Raw genomic sequence first — 20024 nt, 5'->3', positions numbered from 1 at the left:
ACAAATGGAGAGATAGGCTCTGGCAATCCTCTGGGCATGTGAACATTTTCATTTGTACCTTTATGGCTCACACTTCACAGTCATCACTGACCATAAGCCGCTTGAGCTGATTTTTAACAATCCGAAAGCCACGCCCCCAGCTCGACTAGAACGCTGGCGACTCAGGCTGCAACCCTACAGCTATACGATCAAGTACAAAGCTGGAAAGGACAACCCTGCTGACTACATGTCAAGGCATCCTGTCGAAGGTGATACACCCGCATGGCTCGCATGGCTGAAGAATATGTGAATTTCGTCATCGACAATGCCGTTCCGAAGGCAATGACACTTGAGGAAGTCCAAACCGAGACAAAGAAAGACTCAGCACTATGTAAAGTGATGCATCTCCTAAGCGGAGAACACTGGCAAAACGCACCAGGCGATAAAGAAGATGCTGACTATCAGACACTGAAAGCACTCTACCGCCTGCGAAACGAATTGACAGTCAACGCAGAAGAGAATGTAATTCTCAAAGGTACAAGGCTTGTACTGCCAACCTCCCTTCACCACAAAGCTGTCAGCCTAGCCCACAGTGGTCATATGGGCATTGTCAAGACCAAACAGCTTCTGAGAGAGAAGGTATGGTTTCCAGGCATAGACGAAATGGTGGAAAATACCATACGACACTGCATTGCATGTCAAGCAGCAACTGCTCAGAACCACATGGAACCACTAAATATGTCTAAACTTCCCAAAGGTCCATGGGAGAACGTCTCCATTGACTTCACAGGTCCTTTCCCGTCAGGCGATTACTTGCTTGTAGTCGTTGACGAGTACTCCAGATACCCTGAAGTGGAGATAGTCAAGTCCACAGCAGCCACCACTGTGATCCCCAAACTGGACAAGATCTTCTCATCTTTTGGGATACCAACTGTGGTAAAGAGAGATAATGGACCCCCATTCAATGGACAATCATTGGATTCAAGCACAGAAAGATAACACCATATTGGCCAAGAGCAAATGCAGAGGCAGATCGTTTCATGGAAACATTGAAGAAGACCATCACAGCCACACACTCAGAAGGACGACCTTGGAACCCCCGTCACCCAGAGACGAGGCTACACCCCCCCTCCCCCCCCCCCAAGGGGCTTCAGAGCTGATGATGCCACCCCCCCCCCCCCCCACCACCACCACCACCACCCACGCTGACCATCACAGCGGACCAGGTGAGGAATCAGCTTATGAGGCTACACACAAGGAAAGCAGCTGGCCCGGATGGCGTCAGCCCCATGGTGCTCAAAGCCTGTGCCTCCCAGCTGTGTGATGTGCTACAGCTGATCTTCAACAAGAGCCTGAGTCTCCAAAAGGTCCCCGTGATGTGGAAAATGTCCTGTATCGTTCCTGTACCTAAAAAGCCAAGACCCAGTGGCTCCAACGACTACAAGCCGGTAGCTTTGACGTCCCACATCATGAAGACCCTGGAGAAACTCATCCTGTTTCAATCCACGGGGTCAGTGTTGACATAGTATATAGGATTACAAGTACCTTGGAGTGTACATTGACAATAAACTAGACTGGGCTAAGAACTCTGATGCACTCTACAAGAAGGGGCAAAGCCGTCTCTACTTTCTGAGACGGCTGAGGTCCTTCAATGTCTGCCGGACCATGCTGAGGATGTTCTATGAGTCGGTAGTGGCTAGTGCCTTCCTGTATGCTATTGTGTGCTGGGGCAGCAGGCTGAAGGCAGCGGACGCCAACAGACTCAACAAACTGATCCGTAAGGCCAGGGACATTGTGGGGTTGGATCTCGGCTCTCTGACTGCGGTGTCAGAGAAGAGAACGTTGTCCAGGCTACGCTCCATCATGAGCACCCACTCCACTGCGTGGTAGTCAAACATAGGAGTACGTTCAGTGAGAGACTGATTCCACCTAGATGCAATACGGAGAGGCACAGGAAATCATTCCTGCCTCTGGCCATTGGTCTATTTAATGCCTCTCTTAAAAGAGCACCTCGGAGACGCTCAGTCTCCCTGAGACTGAGCCAGCTGATAGGTTAACTGTGCCTGGCTGAGCCACATGTAACATATAGGGCAAGCCGACTTAATATAAGTCCGGTGTGCAATAAAGATAATTGCACGTAATGTATACTTACTCTATGTATTTTGCTCACTTAGACGTATTCTACTTATTTTTTCTTCTATCGCATTTACTACTGTTTATTCTATGCTATGTTGTGTTCTTATTCTTCTTATTCTGCTTATTTTGCATTTACTATTGTTTACTTCAAGCTATGTGTGTTCTGTGAGCGAGCTACTGTAACTGTCCCAATTTCCCCCCGGGGGAGTCTTTCTGATTCTGATTCTGATTCTGAAACAGAATCTTTACAGTTTTCTCATAAACTACCGTGCAACCGCCCATGGAACCACTCAAGTAACTCCAGCCGAGTTACTGTTTGGAAGAAAGCTCCGCACCACTCTCCCCACCCTTCCTATGACCCAACACTCAGCGACAGACGCCAGCCTACACTACAGAGATCAGCGTGCCAAGTAACGCATTAAAGACAATGCTGATCGCATGAATAGAACACGACCCTCAACTCTCAAACCAGGAGACACTGTACTCTGCCACCAGCTGGTGAAAGGCAAGCTCATGACTCCCTACAAGGCCAAGCCCTACACCGTCGGGGCGGTCAAAGGATCAATGGTGATGGCAGCTAGCACTGGACATGAAATAACACCACACTCAGGGACATCCGGTGAAGAGGATGATCTGGACTCACCACCTCCAGACCCACCAAACTTTGAGAATCATCACCATGAGGATAATGTCAATGTCGAGGCCCTCATTCAGCCCAGATACTCGGTGAGAATGAACAGGAGACCGCCACGACGTCTCATCGAGATGTGACTCATGACGTAATCAAGAAACTGTGAATAGTTTAAGTATCACTGCTGAAAACATGGAAACTTAGTAACATGTTGGTATCGGAAAGACTCAGACATTATAGTTCAGAGTTTTGGTTAACTTGAAAAGAGAAAAATTACATTTTATTATTTCTATTGTTCATTCAATTTATGGTGCTGTGAATGACCTAAATGTCTATTCGAAATAAGGGAGGGATGTAATGTAGTCACATATCCACTATCTTGTAAAAGTACGCCCTCTAGTGTTAAGTTGTACACAAGCATGTACCACAGCAGTATGCAAGTAAAGCATCATTAACAGATCTCCGTGTTAATAGTCTCCATTCATTATGCACCAGCCATAATATCATAGAAGAGAGACACTATAGAGGTACGGCAGGAACAGGTGAAAATGAGGTTGAGCAGGTTTCCAGCATTGTGTGTGGGGGAGAAGCAGAGAGGGAGAGGTCGAAGGATGCAAAGAAAGTTAAGGAAGGAGGGAGAGTGGAGAGTTGCCGCCTGGACATTAAAATCGCCGACGAGTATGAGGGGGGAGCCGTCCTCAGGGTAGAGGGAAAGGAGGGTATCCATTTCATCGAGGAAAAGACTGAGCTGTCCAGGCGGGCGGTAGATGATGGTGAGTTTGGTAGGTAGGGAAACAGTGACAGAGTAAGATTCAAAGGAGGAGATGGAAAGGTGCGAGGGAGGTGTAACCGTGTATGACCATTCAGAAGAAATGAGGAGACCCGTGCCACCACCTCTCCCAGAGGTTCTAGGTCTGTGAGAGAAAGAAAAGGCCGAAGAGAGAGCAGCAGGAGTGGCAGTATTTTCTGGTAGTATCCAAGTTTCAGTGAGGGCAAGGAAGTGGAGGGATTGAGAGAGAGCATGGGCAGAAATTATTTCGGTTTTGTTGATGGCTGACTGACAGTTCCAGAGTCCTCCTATTATATTGAAATGACTGTAGGGCTGGGGGGGAGTGAGGGTGTGGACAATGGGTAGGAGGTTGTTCTTGTTTATTCCCTTGTTGACAGGGGACATATCAATGCAGTGATGAGAAATAGGAGGAAGGCGGGGGCGGGAAATAGTTGGAATAGGAAAGGCAGGCTTAAAGTTGACAGTGATGGGAATCAGAGGGGTTGGGTTACTGTGGGTATAAGGGTAGTGAATGGTGTTAGTGAGGTGAGCTGGAGTTATAGCGGAGGGACAAAGAAAAATGGGAGGCGTAATGAAGCCTCCAGGCCTTGAGGGGGGGATCTGAACAGGTGAGGTGGAAATGGAATGGAGGGAGAGATGAGCTGGTGACTGTGATACCGGAGGTAGACGATAGGGGGAGCTGGTGCAGGAGATGGACAATGTATTGGCAGGCGAGGAAGAGATCAGGGAGTGATGTTCAGTTGACAGTCATGCACTAAGACTAACAGCGTGCTGGATGTTGCATGATAACATTTGGCCCCCTCGCTTGTTTGGGTGAATCCCGTTGCTGCTAAACAGCGAGACACGGTCCCAAAATAAGTTAAAATTATCGATAAAAAGAAAGCTATGGGATCTGCACTTGGATTGAAGCCAGGTGTGCAGATGGACGATGCGACTAAAACGTCCAGATCCCCGACCGTAGGAGGGAATGGGGCCACTGATGAAAATGGACATACCGCAGCCCTTTAAAACGTTAAAAAGTAGGTTGAAGTCGTTTTCTGTGCACACGGACTCACGTCGGGATGTGTCGTTTGATTTCACATGGACAATTATTCGTGATATGGAGGATGGGAGAGAGGGTAGAAGGACTCTGAGTTTGTCTACAATGACAGGGACAGTGGTGCCAGGGAGACAATGGGTAATTATGTTAACAAAATGGAAATTCCTTACTATCGAGTCACCAATGATTAATGTGGTGGGGGGGAAAAGTGGACGTGTAGGTGGGGGCTGTGTTTCGGTAGTCTGGACAGGTCGGTGGTTTGATGCAGAGACAAAGACAGGATTTGGGGGGGAGGCGGGTGACTGGTGTTGAGGAAAGCCGCCAGTCCGATGGATAACAGCTGACATCAGCATTTTGCGGCGGGCAGAGGAGGTCGATGGCATATTCCTCTGACCAGAGGTGGACTGGCCAGTCACTTGATCAACGCTGACACCGGGGGGAGGTTGGCGACGGCACCAACGGCACCTGGCCAGGCCGAGTGGAGGAGGCGTGTCGGTGGGAGCGACAGACTGCAGCCGAGGAGGACAGATTGGGGATGGCTGATCGGGGAGAGGTAATTGGCGAGTTATCAGGCGCCGGATCAGGGAGTGGGGGAAAGTCAGAAGGGAATATTTATTACCGGTGGAGACCTGGGGGACTGGAGGTGGATGGGAGCAAGAACGGAGTTTCCCATAATGTCTGACCTATTAATAGAACCACTTTAGCCATATACCCCAGGTAGAAGGGAAAGCGGGGTGTATGTACACACAGACGCATACGCTCACACACACACACACGCACGCACGCACACACAACACATTGCAGTCTGCATGCTGAATGACTAAAAATGACTAATTTATAATGGCATTTCTTTGCAGTGCAGATGCTGCTTCTGCCAAGAAATGGGTTGTCACTAAAATCCCTTATGTTTGTGAAAGGACCATAATTCATGGATGTTAACATTTAATAAATTAGAAATGATTGGCAGAGGCTCAGACAATTTGGATACAATTTCTTCTCATACCTTTGTTATCTCCTCCCAGCGTTTTCTCGCCGTTATTTGGCTGTGCTTGTGTGCGTGTGGTTGTGCGTCTGTGTGTTCTCGATAACGCGATATCTGAGGAACGCATTGACGGAATTTCATCAAATTTGCCTCAAACGTCGACTTGGACTCAAGGATGAACTGAGTAGATTTTGGTGGTCAAAGGACAAAGGTTAAGGTCACTGTGACCTCACCTACGTCATTTTCAAGCTTGTTAATGCCATATATCAACGGAATCTTCACGGAATTTCTTCCAATTTGGCTCAAACGTCCACCTGGACTCAAGGATGAACTGATCACATTTTGGTGGTCAAAGGTCAAGGTCACTGTGACCTCAGAACTGCTCGTTTCATGCTCATTAACGTGATATCTCAGGAACACCTTCACGGAATTTCATCCAATTTTCCTCAAACGTCCACTTGGACTCAAGGATGAACTGATCACATTTTGATGGTCAAAGGTCAAGGTCACTGTGACCTCACAACTGCTCGTTTCATGCTCGTTAACGCGATATCTCAGGAACACCTTGACGGAATTTCATCCAATTTTCCTCAAACGTCCACTTGGACTCAAGGATGAACTGAATCGATTTTGGTGGTTAAAGGTCAAAGTTCAAGGTCATTGTGACCTCACTAACCCCATTTCCAAACTCTTCAACGCAATATCTCAGGAACGCCTTGATGTAATTTCTTCCAATTTGGCTCAAATGTCGACTTGGACTCAAGCATGAACTAATTACAGTTTGGAGGTCAAATGACAAAGGTTAAGGTCACTTGTGACCTCACAAACGCCATTTCAAGCTTGTTAACGCCATGGGCCCTATCTCCCCCCTGGCCTTAGGTGCTAAACTGGCGTTAAACGCAAAAAAACACGCTTTGCGCCTGACTGGGGAAGATAGCATCATGTTTTTAGGCCCTGAAATGCGCTTTACGCCGAAGAGGCATGGCGCAGTGCCAGAATAGGCCAGAATGGGCGTTTCGGCCTTAAATACGCTATCTTACCCCCTGGCGTTAATTTAGCACTTAGTGCTTTTCAAAACCACGCCTTATTCAGTGCGCCGGGGATATAGAGTTAGTTAACTGTTGAAAATTCGATGTCTGGTTTTGGCACGAGTAGCATACAGCTGAAGTCTCTCTCGCCATCATGCAGACAGTGACGGAAGCATGTTTTTTATGTGCGCCCAGGGGAAGATGACGGACTAAATTGGTGGGTACTGCGTGCGTAATTATGCAGCGGAGATGCAGGAGAGATGCAGATTCAGCGCGCCGGCCCCGGGGATGCACTCACTCTCTCTCCCCCCTCTGTCTCTCTCGCTCACTCCCTCTCTCTCGTCTGTCAATTTCTGCCCCTAGCACTGTAAGCAACAGATCTGAAATGTAGGCTACACCACATGACAGAACATTACTATTTTGGGGAAAAGGCCACTAAATTATAGCCTATGTAGACACTAGGCAGGCACAAAGACCAATAAAAAAAAGTTTTTCTACCGTAGTTTTGAGCCCCTGTCATTCAGAGGCTGTTGCATCATCCTACCTGTGCAGTGGGGGAGAAGAAAAGGTAGCGAGAGAAAACGATATAATTCTGCCCAATCTCATCATGACATCCAGGGATAGGCTATATTTTTCTAGACGATGCATTTAGAGCATTCTTTTCACTTTGATCTTGCTATAGTGTAGCGTATTTACATGCGTGCTGTATTGAAACTGCAGTGAGATTTGAGGAGCATAATAATATGGAATAATATATATGGAGACAGACGGGGATGAAAGAGGGAGGGGAGGAGCTCAGAGCGCTTTGGTCGAGCTTTTCTGACCGGACTGGATCGTTCCGTGGAATTGGAGCATGAAAGGGAAGCTTGTGATTCGTTTACTGCAGTTCTCCAATGAGGACGTTGTGAATAATTCTACGCTTAAAAGGCGTGGGTAAGTGGTTAACAGATAGGTTTAGCGCCGAGGGGAAAATATGGATTGCGCTTGACCACGCCCACAATTTGCGCTGCGCTTGGCCTTAAACGCTATTTTAAGGCCAGGGGGAAGATAGGGCCCCATATCTCAAGAACGCCTTCACGGAATTTCTTCCAATTTGCCTCAAACGGGTTACTGTGACATCACGACCGCTCGTTTCATGCTTGTTAACGTGAGATCTCAGGAATGCCTTGATGGAATTTCATATAATTTGCCTCAAACGTCCACTTGGACTCAAGGATGAACTGATTACATTTTGGTGGTCAAAGGTCAAGGTCACTGTGACCTCACAAACTCCATTGTCAAGCTCGGTAACGCCATATCTCAGTAACACCTTGACCAAATTTCTTCACATTTAGCTCAAACGTCAAAGTCTGGACGGACATGCATGTCGACTGCTCACTTGTTGACGGAGGCACATATCCGTGGTGCGGTGATTCTGTTTTCCCCCTGCCCTGGGCCTTTTCTGGCCCTTTTAGGCCCCTATGCGACATCTTACAGTGGGGCCCCCAAACCACAGTCATCATAATATCCCTGAATGAACATGCATGACAAAGCATAGTTCATAATCAATAAACCTTCTAATTAATCAATTACACACAATATTAACAATAACTATGAATGAATGAATTAATTAATGAATATTTAATTTTTGTGTGACGACAATTGAACATCCCACATGCGATGATCAGACACATCAACATTCAATAATTAACAAAACATTCCGGTGTGTCACCCACATGCGATTATCAGACACATCTGTTGGGATGGACACAATAGGGACTGTACGATGTGAAAATATGAATGAACATATCATGATTTAACATGCTCTCCTCAGGAGCCAACTTCTCTCTGGAGCTATTTTCACACATGAACTCCGGATCAGGTGAGGGTTGCTCCCCACTGAGCCTGCCCCGGATGATACGTGAAGTGTACCCTTTCACACATGAGGCATGTTGCATTCACACATGAGTAGCACCTCCGCAGAGTTTGTAAAGTAGAGAGGAGGTGGGGGAATTTGGGCATGACCACACAATTTCACAATTGTGAAAACTAAAAATACATAATGGGCGATATTTTGCCTAACGTTCACGGCATATAATCGTTTGCGCATAACGTTAGTAAGTAATTAATTAAACAACCCTACAACTCACATCGATGTGAGATGCATCGATTTCCTCGAGTCGCAAGCACTACAAACAAAACAGGTCTTTGCTATGTTCAGTCCTAAAATGCATCAAACCTACTAGAATTATACAGAATACAGGAAGCTAGACGTTTTTACCTTCAAAATAAAATAAATGTTGTATTACTTAGTAACAAAAAATCAGAATGTCGACTCACTACGGGTTAAAATTGACTTTTCGAAGGGAGCAGATATTCTTCCAGTTTATCTCCGTTCTGTATCTTTCGAAACACACACAATAAACATTACACGTGCATTTACTTTATTTAATTGCCATTATTGCGAAGGTTATACCCGGAAGTTTTCGTTTTATACTGCCTGACTTGACGCTACTTGGAATTTGCGGTTCTGCCATTGAATCTTCACAAACGCTGTGTAAACGTTAAATCAAAGACATGAACGCACGCAGATCCAGATACCCTACCTAGCGATGTCCAATACTGGGAAGCGGGACGACCCTCGCGTCCAAAAATGCTTATTAAATGTGTGTGCTGTGCGAAGCAGACATGAAATCAGATCAGAGCCATGAGCCTTTCAATCCAGCAATCCAGCAACATGTTGGCTGTCGCACACGGAGCAGGTTTGAGCTTCATTTGGAAACCCATGGAAATGGCATGTGTTTTTTGCTCGCTCATTCACATCGACCATTTATATAATAATAATCTGTCACGATGTCTCTGTCCTCATGCACTCACGAGCTGACTACTTCACGGAGCTCTGGAGGAGGGGGGGGGGGGGACAATACGCTTCTGTGACTACGGCTGGGGGTACACTTCCCTCCGGCTAGGAGGAGGCTCCGCGGGAGCGCGCATGAGCCTCCAAAATCTGTTCACACATGACAGCCATCCGCATGGCCTCTAGATAACTCCTGAATTCCAAACATCTGTGAAAGCAGCTTGGGAGACCTCTGCGCAGAGAGATAAATGGTTATTTTATGGTTGCCCCCAGGACGTTTCACACCACCCTGAGCTTCAAAGAGAATTGTTCCCCCCAGCCGAAAGGTAAACAGAGAGACAGGGCCCTTTGAACTGAAACTTGAGAGTGGGTGAGCCCATTCCAGCTCACAGAACGCTGTGATTGGCCCACAACGCCATGCTCATTTTAATACTTGATGTTCTTAAGAACTGCTGTGAAGCAAGAAGCAGTCAGTCTTAAGCCTCAAGCAGGATTCAGTCAGACCTTGATGCCGGAGGGGGTTGGACGTGCCCAGAAGCAGCACGTGCCCCTTCCCCCCCTCTCTCTGCACCCTCCGCAGGCAACCAGGCCCGGAGGAACTGAGTCCCACAGCAACACCAGGGGCAGAAATAGGCTATAGGGAAAAGTCTGAGTCTATAGGAAAGCGCAAGCGTGACTGAGATAGTTCTACTTAATCTCAGTTTAATTTAACTCGGTTTAGTTGTTATAACTCGCAAGGAAAAGCCCTTCCTGTGCTTTCAAACTCGTGCGTAGAGCAGCAGCTCTCCTAGCCCAGAGATGCCCAGCTGGACCGCAAACCCGGCAACAAGAACGTACCACGAGCAGACCGCTCAGCAGACAAGGAGGAGCCAGCAACACAACAACACTGCGTTTCCCCTCCAAGCGCATCGCACGTAAGGGGGGAAAGACGCCAAAGACAGACCGTAGCTTGCAACCAGCCACAGAGGGGGACCCAAAGCAGCATGACCCTCGACTCCACCAATAGAGAGAACTGCACGTCAGCCCCCGACATCGACTCAGCCAACCTCAAACCTCCTCTTCACAACCGTCCCAACAAATGGAACGATTCACTTAACCGAGTGAATCCGCGTGAGAGTTCATGGTTAATGGTCTGGGCAGAGTTAGGGGTTAAATTGCATTTTCATGTATGCTGACATTGAATGTATTACACACTGTTGAATGATATAGAAACCTAAGGGTGTTGTAGGCAGAGCTGATGAGCGCCAAGTTCGGACGAACTTCGCGGCCAACAGCGGGCCACTCTCCTCTCTCCCTCTCCCTCTCACTCTCTCTCACTCTCTCGTCTTCCCAGCTGAGCCCGTTCTAGCCGGGTCAACCGGAAAGGCTAAGCTTGGACCGGTCTGGAGGTGTTCAGAACTTCCACCCGCTAGAATACAGTTAAGCTGAGAGTTTGATGAGTCACTCACACCGAGTGATCTAGGCTAAACAGTCCTTTCCTAAATTTGTCAGAACCGCCATTTTGGAAAGGAGGCGGTTCCAGACCGCCCCCCCAGCCACCTCTGTCTGACCAGGTCAATCCTTCCTCAATTTTGGCAAAACCGCCATTTTGAAAAGGAGGCGGTCTTCACACGACCAGACTGCCTCTCAGCCAATCCCGTGATTACATCACAGACACAACCTGAACGAGCCACTCCTCTCTCTCTCTCTCTCACTATCTCCCTCCTTCTCTCTCTTGCACACACACACACACACACACACACACACACACACACACACACACACACACAGACACACACCCAAATGATAATTAACATACACATACTCACACACACACACACAATTGATATAATGTTTATTCATATTAGTTATTAGCTATAGATGTGATAGATTATTAGTTGTAGAATTAGATGTGATGAACTGACATTTTAATCATTATGTTAATGTCCATTGATATTGTGATTAATTAAATATTTTTATTACATAATTCTATGAATCTTGGTTATTATTCATGAGGTATTTTATCTGTGGAAATCTGTGACAGAAGCTTACAGACTTTGACCCTTCAATTAACTGTACAATGTACATTATATCATTATGAGACTGATATGATAATTTGGTTTGGTGTCTAAAATAGTCATAACTTGACTTTTAGACAGGTGTGTGGCCTTATCCTAACCTGACGCTGCCAGATCGATGAGTTTGCTTCAAATATCTGTTTCACAAACAACATCCATCTGGATTCGGCCAAGCTACATTGCTGAAGAGGGCGGTCACTTTTTTCAAGCTACTAGGCAGGTGATTGGATGGACCGTCTGTCTGTCACCGTCTGGGCTTGCCAGCGCCAACCAATCAGATCGACTTCCCTTCATGACGTAGCAGCGCCTGATCAGCTAGGACTACAATTGCTAATAGTTAGCATGGAGGTCGCAGATTTTTGCTGTTTTTGTAAGGTGAATATTGGGTGCAACCATTGACTATTCAATTTGCCAAAAGAAAGAAGAATTACTGCAGATGTCTGACTGAGGATGAAGTGCAGGTAGGCCATTTTGCACGTTAAATGTAACTGATTGGATTAACTGATGTTACGCTAACGATAGCAACATTTGGAGGTTGGGGTGCTACGTCTGATGATTGATGATTAATGTTAACGTTAACAGCGATTCATTCATAACACATATCGTTGTTCGTTTCTTCAGGGAACTGATGACACGATATGACACCGAGTGGCACGCACCCTGGACGGCTAACGTCATGGAGACGCAACGCTCTCTAGCCTTTATGATCATGGCAACAACCAAATGCTTTGATACAATATAATGATTTAACGCTACTATTTAACTGGTGAATTTTAGCATATGTGTCAGTGGAATGGTAGATATTTACGCATGACTGGAGAATGTTATTTGCTTACTTTTGTAATAATAAACTAAACGGAGAAATGACGGCCGTGTGTGGTGTTGTTGTTACATAATCTGCTGGTTTTGAGGCACGATTGGGTCAAATGATAAGACGATGTAAATGCATAAAGATGTTGTCAGATGAATCTGCGAAAGGGAGCTGCCTGGAGCCCAGAGGACGTCAACAGAGAAGAGGAAAAACACCCTGGTTACACCATGCAGCATGTATTTGGATATAATCTCTAACTTTAAGAATGGTTCCTTGTTGATATACCGTATTCCTAGTATTGGCTCCCATGACGTTTGTTTACCCCCTATCTAAAGTACAAGTGCAAAATCTTAAGCTACCGGTATGTTCTATCGATAAACCAATTTCTCGAATAACAGCTCCAAAATATCAGACATATAGGACTACTATATGCTAGAGCTATATTCACACTTCACAGTATAATTTATGCAAGCGGGGGAAAATATCAGATAAACTGATTGTTGTATTGTATCCTGAGATCTTTAATCTCGCCTGTATAACATAATATGTCACTCGGACACCAACGTGAGTTAACGTGGTTTATTAAACAGCAGCCAACATTCCAATCATAGCAGAATACACTTCAGCTAGCAGTAAAGGGACAATACATCACACTGATCTTTGCAGTTCTGTGTTGATTAGCTAATAATTCAGTGGCATTTTGATTAACGTTATGATTTATTTCGATTTGGAACAAAAATGATGGTTTAACAGATTGCATGTTTACTGGGCTGTGGTGAGAGTGAGAAGGGCTTTGTGTTTGTGTGACTTGCGTGAATGGCTAGCCGTTAGCCATTACAGCCTTACAGCTAATAAGTTATCCCAGCAAAGCGGTCTGAAGGCTATCTCCCCAAATTCTACAACAATGTCTTGTTTACTAACGTTCATAGTTGATAACATTACAGCAATACAGTTACGGTTTCGTACTCACTGTAAGATCAAGTGTTTAACGTTTATGTTAGCTTATTGTTTTGAATAGAATGTTTGACTAGCACACTGGAGCTAGCCTCGGTAGCCGCCGCCATGTTGAATAGTGAAAGAACTACAAACGCAGAGGCGCCTCTCGGTGGCGTCACACCCGGTCTCGCCTAAAGCCCGCCCCTAGCTCACGCTGATTGGTGCGCCTGTGTGGCGGCCGGTTTGAATGCATCTCTGAGGCCAGGGCCAGACTGAGGTGGATTGTGAATTTGTGGAACAATGCCGCCCCCGTCTGGTGGAGTCAGGCTAGCCTTATCCACGCTGGTGCCCCGAATCTTACAAAGAATACAATATTTGTCAAAATAATGTCTGTCAAATTTAATACATTTATGAGTATGAATAATTATTAATTATTAATAATCATATGTCATAACCAAACCAGCTCCTACGAGCACAACACATCAACATTCAATAGTTAACATAACATTCCGGTGTGTCACCCAACCAGTACATAATACAACCTACCTATAAACAGCAGAGCATACATGTATATACACATGTACTGTATATATTTGACAGACCCGAAACACCTCACGACCCCAGTTAACATCACTGATGACGCATCCCAGCGCATGCTGTAGTATGTATATTTGAAACTAAAATCCTGGCTCCCCCTGGCCAGTGACACTTAGGAATAGACTAGGTGACAACCAAGTATAGTTTGGTGACAAGCTGGAGAGACAGTTGACGGTCAGAGAGACGGCATCCGGTACGGGATGGGTTTTAGCACCCCAACCTGGCTCTCTCGTGAGTGAGAAATCCACAAACGCTACGGATCAGCCTCCTGAAAATCTGCGCAAAGATTGGCGCAGCCTGGGGTCCTTCAGGCTAGAGCGAGGTGCTCGGCGCAGGCGAATGGTGTGCAGCGCACAGGCCTTCTTGGGGCATCCTCCCTGCCCATGGTACGGCATGGTAGGATTGCCTTCTTCCACGGGAGGTTCTGGTGAGACGAAGGAGGTGCCCGGCCTGGAATCACCCCACAGGGCCTTAGACCTCCATGCACCGAAGGTCTTTCAATACTGCGGTGTAGCACTAACTCTATTGCAGCAGATTGGGCGTGATCAACCCTTCCGCGGGCAATGTTGCAGACAGAAGGCTGACCCGTGAGCGCCTGCTTCTGGGACGCGGGTCAGGGTCGTAATCGGCCTCGGCTGGGTCTACTGGGCGAGGGTGTATGATGTTGACAGACCCGAAACACCTCACGACCCCAGTTAACATCACTGATGACGCGTCCCAGAGCATGCTGTAGTATGTATATTTGAAACTATATGGGTCAGCATGGGGGAAAACACGGGCCATGGCGTAGATCTGAGGGGTGTACCACAAAACAAGATTAGTGGCTTAGCGAGGTAACTTCAGATTTAACGCCTAGGTTTGCCGTACCACGACGCTAGTTAACTTCTTACCGAGATAGATCACCATAGCAACTTATGCTCTACGGCTAACCTGCTTTGTAGCAGGTTAAGTTCAGAGGATAAGATCAAAACCCATGAAAGACCCACCTGCTTACCAATCAGCTCTCTGGAAACAGCGAGTCGCCATTCATATGGTCCCCATATGAAAAATACATCGCATTCAAAAGGGGGGAAAAAGAAAAAGAAAAATGTCTCTTGTTGAATTAATTGAGGACAGCCTTGCACTTGTTGCAGGCTACATTTAAATTAAGCCCTACTTACCACTTTGGAATATGTTTTTATATATAAATTGTTGTGCTCTCAAGTAGGCTAGATACGTTGTTTGACCCCGCCGATTGATTGCAGCTGAATGGTGAGTGGAGAAATATCACTAAACCGGCATAAAAAGGTTACATAAACGTCTGCCGTGTGCACGACGGGGCTGAGGCTGACGTTGGGTTGGACATTGGTCATACATGCCAGAATAGCCTACTACTATCTAAGCAATTTAATATGGGATTGCCTGCACACAGATGGTTCATATCTAGGTACTCCTGCATTTTGCAGCTGCAACTGTGTTGCTTTTGGCCTGTATGATGTGATTGAACTTCATATTATTTCCAGCATAGTCGTTGTATGAAATATGGAGATATGCGATGCTGCTGCCAATAGCCTATATGTGACCACAAAATAGGCTATTTTTTATAAATGAAATCTATGCCCGCACGTACCGTGTCAATTCTTTTTTAATTTTATTATCATTCTTTTTTTATTGATAGCCTATTAGCCTATAGGAATTATTCCATCAGTGCGACCAAACACATGAGATCATTATTATTCATTGAGCCTAAATGGTCTAAAAACACCTACGGATTTTGGAAATAGACATGCAGGTTATATTGAGTTTATTGAGAGGGTGAATTGAGCTGCTGTAGATAGCAGAAACCTCTTCAAAGAAATTACTGATGTGAATAAAAGCGGTAACTTTAGACAGTCATTCGGGAACAGACTAATAATATCCAATGCAGATTTTGATTCTGACATACATGTACATAGTAAAGCTGGAGCAGTCCATATTGCATTGTGATTGGCTAGTTGTTAAAAACCACGCCTCTTTTGCGGGCACGAGCTCCTGTGCACAGACATTTTCATGTGCACGCGCTCTCAACTTGATTAGAGAAAACCTGGTTCCACTTAACGAGTGGCGAACTACATTCGTGGTATCACTTAACTAGAATTGAGCTTCTTGGCAATTATCTGGTTTAGCCAAACCAGATCAAAGGACAGATCCTGGATCTTCTTATACAACATTCGTGGTACAGCCCTCTGCACTCCACCGAGTGCATAGTGGAATAGTGGTTTGGGGAAGGAGACATGTAAACTATATACTTGATAGTGTTGGCCAGTTCAGAGCTGTATAGTAGATTGCGTGTGGATAGTTGATAGTGTTGGCCAGCAGGACTGGATCTACCATATGGGCAACGTGGGCAGGTGTCCAGGGGCCCTCAGCATGAAGCCCCCCCAAAAAACTAAAACAAAAAAGACACACAAAAACCCACAACAACAACAACAACAAAACAAAAACAAAACAAAACAAAACAAACAAACATGCCGGGCTCCACAGAACTATGACACAAATCTAAGACCAATCAGAATGAAATAAATAACATTTCACTCAGTGCCCAGGGGGCCCTCGGGGTGCTCATCTAGCCTTGTTGGTCAGTTCAGAGCTGTATAGAAGATTACCTGTGGAAAAGACCACATTCTTGGAGATGAGCTTATGGTCCACAATGGAGAACTGGGGCAGCTCTATGCTCTCCACCCCCGTCACGGCGTTGTTCCCTCCTCGCCAGTAGAACTCAATGTCATCTGTAGTGTAACCATCTGAGAGGGGGACACACAGCAACACAATGACTGCCAATGGTTTCTATGTATTCATAGTAATTGCCCCTCCACTACATGTGTGGGGTACAGTTTATTAAAGCCCTCCCATGGTCTAACCCATTCCCCCCCTATTTTCTATGGATGTATCTTGCAAAAAGGGCAGAGGCCAAAAGAGCAGGTGCAATGAGCACCACCTGGGGTGCATCTCTGCACGTCCGTGGTAGTAGTAAGTAGTAAGAGAAAACCATAATTACGATCAGCATTTTCATCACAAACATCATGATTATTAAAGTTCTCATTGTCATCATCATCATCATCATCGTCATGACCTAAGTTACACCTACACCTCAAAATTGATGTCTTACTAGGGCTGTCCTCTAAAAGTCGACTAGTCAAAACATCAGTCGAGAGACCCGTGAGTTGATTAAGATTCCTCGAGTCGAGCATCTAAATTAAAATCTTAATTTCATTTGTTAATTTATTCTTGTTTTAGATTTATTTAGGCCTATATTTTTTTTTTATAAATAGCTATATAATCATTTACATACAGCAGTGTCCCTCCCAACAAACAATAGCTGAGTCCTGCACATATGTGACTGAACATATAGGCTATGAGTCACCTTTATTATGTTTTGCTCCATGTGCCACTCAATAATTAATACCAATAGTGAGAGTGAATAAATACATTTTGTGTCTATGTTCATCGCTGAAACCCAATCAAATGTGTGAAGGGACGAGCAGCGGGATCCATTAATATTCATGTGAAGCAAAGCTATTCCCTCTGCTTTTGCTCTCATTCTAGCCACATGAACAGCTAAGTGGCCAGTGGACAGGGCAATAAATGATTGAGTAACATGGTACACTGTAGCTATAACTGATAAAAAAAATAAGGGTGAAAAAAGAAAATGGGGTGGGGGGTGGGGGGTTTGGCGGTAGGGAATTGTCATTAGACCATGAAACTGGGCTGCTGCATAATCCACTGCATACTGTCTGTTCTGGTGCGGTTGTCATGTCTGCTGACTTCAGGACATGAGAGCATTGGCTCAGAGAGAAGCAGAGGAGGAGATGAGGAGTGGCAGGAGGCGGCTGGGGTTAGAGCACTTCTACAGAGGGACACTCACCATTGAAACTGTGCCCAACTACATGAAACTCAAAAGCAGAAAATATGCAACCTTTTCCACATTGAAATAGCATTACCTAGCATAGGAGGTGTCATCACCTGTCACCAAAGACCAGCTAAAGGCAGGTAGCAAGTTCAGTAGCCTTCACCAATAGTCAGATGTCAGGCTTCACATCGGTCCGGTCTGTCTGGGATCTTGTGTTAATGTCAGGTCCCAGAAAGTGAAGCCAATACATCACCCTCTGGGTGACTGGTTGCAGTATAGGTCAGAAATGAGCCAAACTAAACAATCAAAGTACACGTCAAATAGATTTATCCCAGGTTTCTGTCATTTTAGGTATAGTTCTTATCACGCTGATGTACTGTATGTTGAAATGCAAATTTTTCTGATACGTTTCTTTTTAAAGCTGCATTCAGCTTTGTTTTTGTGTTAAGATAAGTGTTAAATGGCTCTATATCATGACAGCAATCACTGAAATAGAGCGTTTGGTCAGTGACTTGAAACCCCCAACCCCCTGCTGTCCTCTATCTCTCTCCAGTAGTCCAGCATGCAGGGTGGGAGTATCTCTGCAACCGTAACTCGTAGAGACTCAGGGATTGGCATTGGATTCGGGGTGAAAAAATACATAGTTCTTTATAGGCATCACAATCTGGCCTTCCGTTTCCCAGAAAATGTCAACTTTTCTGTGATTGGATAGTTTTAGGTCACCGCCAATTTTTATCCAATCAGAGAAAAGTTGACATTTTCTGGGAAACGGAAGGTTGGATCGCGATGCCATTAAAGGACTATATGTATTTTTTCACCCCGAATCCAATGCCGCCATCTATGAGTCTCGACGACTTACAGTTGCGGAGATACGTCCGCCCTGCCTGCAGGACTACAGGAGAGAGATAGAGGACAGCGGGGGGTGGGGGGTTTCAAGTCACTGACCAAACACTCTAGTCTATTTCATTGATTGCTGTCAGAATATAGAGCCATTTAACACTAAAACAACAAAAACATCACTGAATGCAGCTTTAAAGAGTTATTTGACGATATAAAAAGTCATTATTGACAGCTGTGACAGCCATTCTCAAACCTTCCTCAGACGCTGGCACGGCTGAGAGGGCTCAGCCCGACTCTACTGCGCAAACTCCAGTGCCAAATAAGGCCAAACAAGCAAGATGGCAGCTCGCTGAAACAAGATATTTTGCCTTCATTTTTGCATAGCAGTAGGAAGTAGTCCATATTTATGTATTTTGGGGGTATTGCATTTGTGTGACCAGCACTGAGCTGGGTTGCCATTATCAAGATGAGGCTACAGTGCAGGGAAAAGCAGTATATAGTAGAAAGCAGCGGAGCTAAAACTCCCAACCTCCCAACCTCCCAACTCCAGTTCAAAAACATGGATGATGGCAGTTGCTTTTCCACACTGCCGCTGTCTGCAGCAGACAGAAGGGCTGAGAAGCAACACACAAAACTAGCTTGTAGACTGTGAGGATGCTAGCCACTTTGTTACATTTTCTACATAGCTACAAGCTAGCAGTACGTGCCACATAATCCCTCAGAGCTCCTCTGACACCTAATCAAGATGATTGACGTGTTGGAGTGGGAACTTGCCCAACTGAGGGGGAGGAGGGCAGGACTTGCAATACACGTTGATGCCTCAGCTCAAGGCAGCAACGTTGCATGCTTTGAATCATAAACGTGACATGTTTCCCTGTCTTCCAAACAGAAGGGCAACTTAAGGCTGCAAGTAGATTTTTATGGGTTTGTAATGCTACGTTTGCTGATTACTGTGTACACTTCCAGTCAAAAGTTTGGACACATTTTTCTTTATTTTAGAATCATATAATAAGAATGCAAAGTATCTGTGTGGGTGACTAAGCAAATTGTGTTTGGCCACAGCTCTGCCATTTTCCATGCAATCGCGCTGAATCTTTCAGATTTTTGAAATAGGTAATTAGGGGCAACTTAATGTCCAAAAATTGTCTAATTAGTGGCCAAAATGAGTCAATACAGGTTCAGCACCATGGAAACCTCCATTCATTAGCTACTGATGTAACTCACCTGATAGTCCAGGTCCTTATGTATTTTCGTTCAAAGTTTTTGGAGAGTTTGTAAACTATACATTTTTGGAAAGCTTAGAGTGTGACGAAACCCAAAACCAATGTTGCCATTTTTTTCAAAGTCACTATGGTGGCCATCTTGGCCTTTCAAAATGGCGACCACCAAAATTAAACACCTGCACTGGAAATCCCTATATGACCCAGCAATGTAGTTTCCTATCAGCTTTTATGAATGGAATGTCATCTATAGGCCTAGTGGATGAAATTGAAC

The 20024-nt window shown here is 45.4% G+C and overlaps 1 protein-coding gene across 2 annotated transcripts in view; it reads right to left on the bottom strand.

The window, feature by feature from the left end:
* Nucleotides 1-20024, bottom strand: part of gabrb2b (gamma-aminobutyric acid type A receptor subunit beta2b) — a gene marked incomplete at both ends in the record, with an annotated part of 306515 nt that overhangs the window by 52885 nt on the left and 233606 nt on the right. For both annotated transcript variants that reach the window (XM_083640938.1, XM_083640939.1), the window contains one exon: nucleotides 16447-16584. In XM_083640938.1, coding sequence (XP_083497064.1) covers nucleotides 16447-16584 — 138 coding nt within the window. The remainder of the gene's footprint in view (nucleotides 1-16446; nucleotides 16585-20024) is intronic.

Source organism: Poromitra crassiceps (assembly GCF_964638095.1).
Source record: "Poromitra crassiceps genome assembly, chromosome: 1".
In the NCBI taxonomy this organism is placed as follows: Eukaryota; Metazoa; Chordata; class Actinopteri; order Beryciformes; family Melamphaidae; genus Poromitra; species Poromitra crassiceps.
Note: the sequence above shows the minus strand (reverse complement) of the source record. Positions and strands in the feature narration are given on the sequence as shown.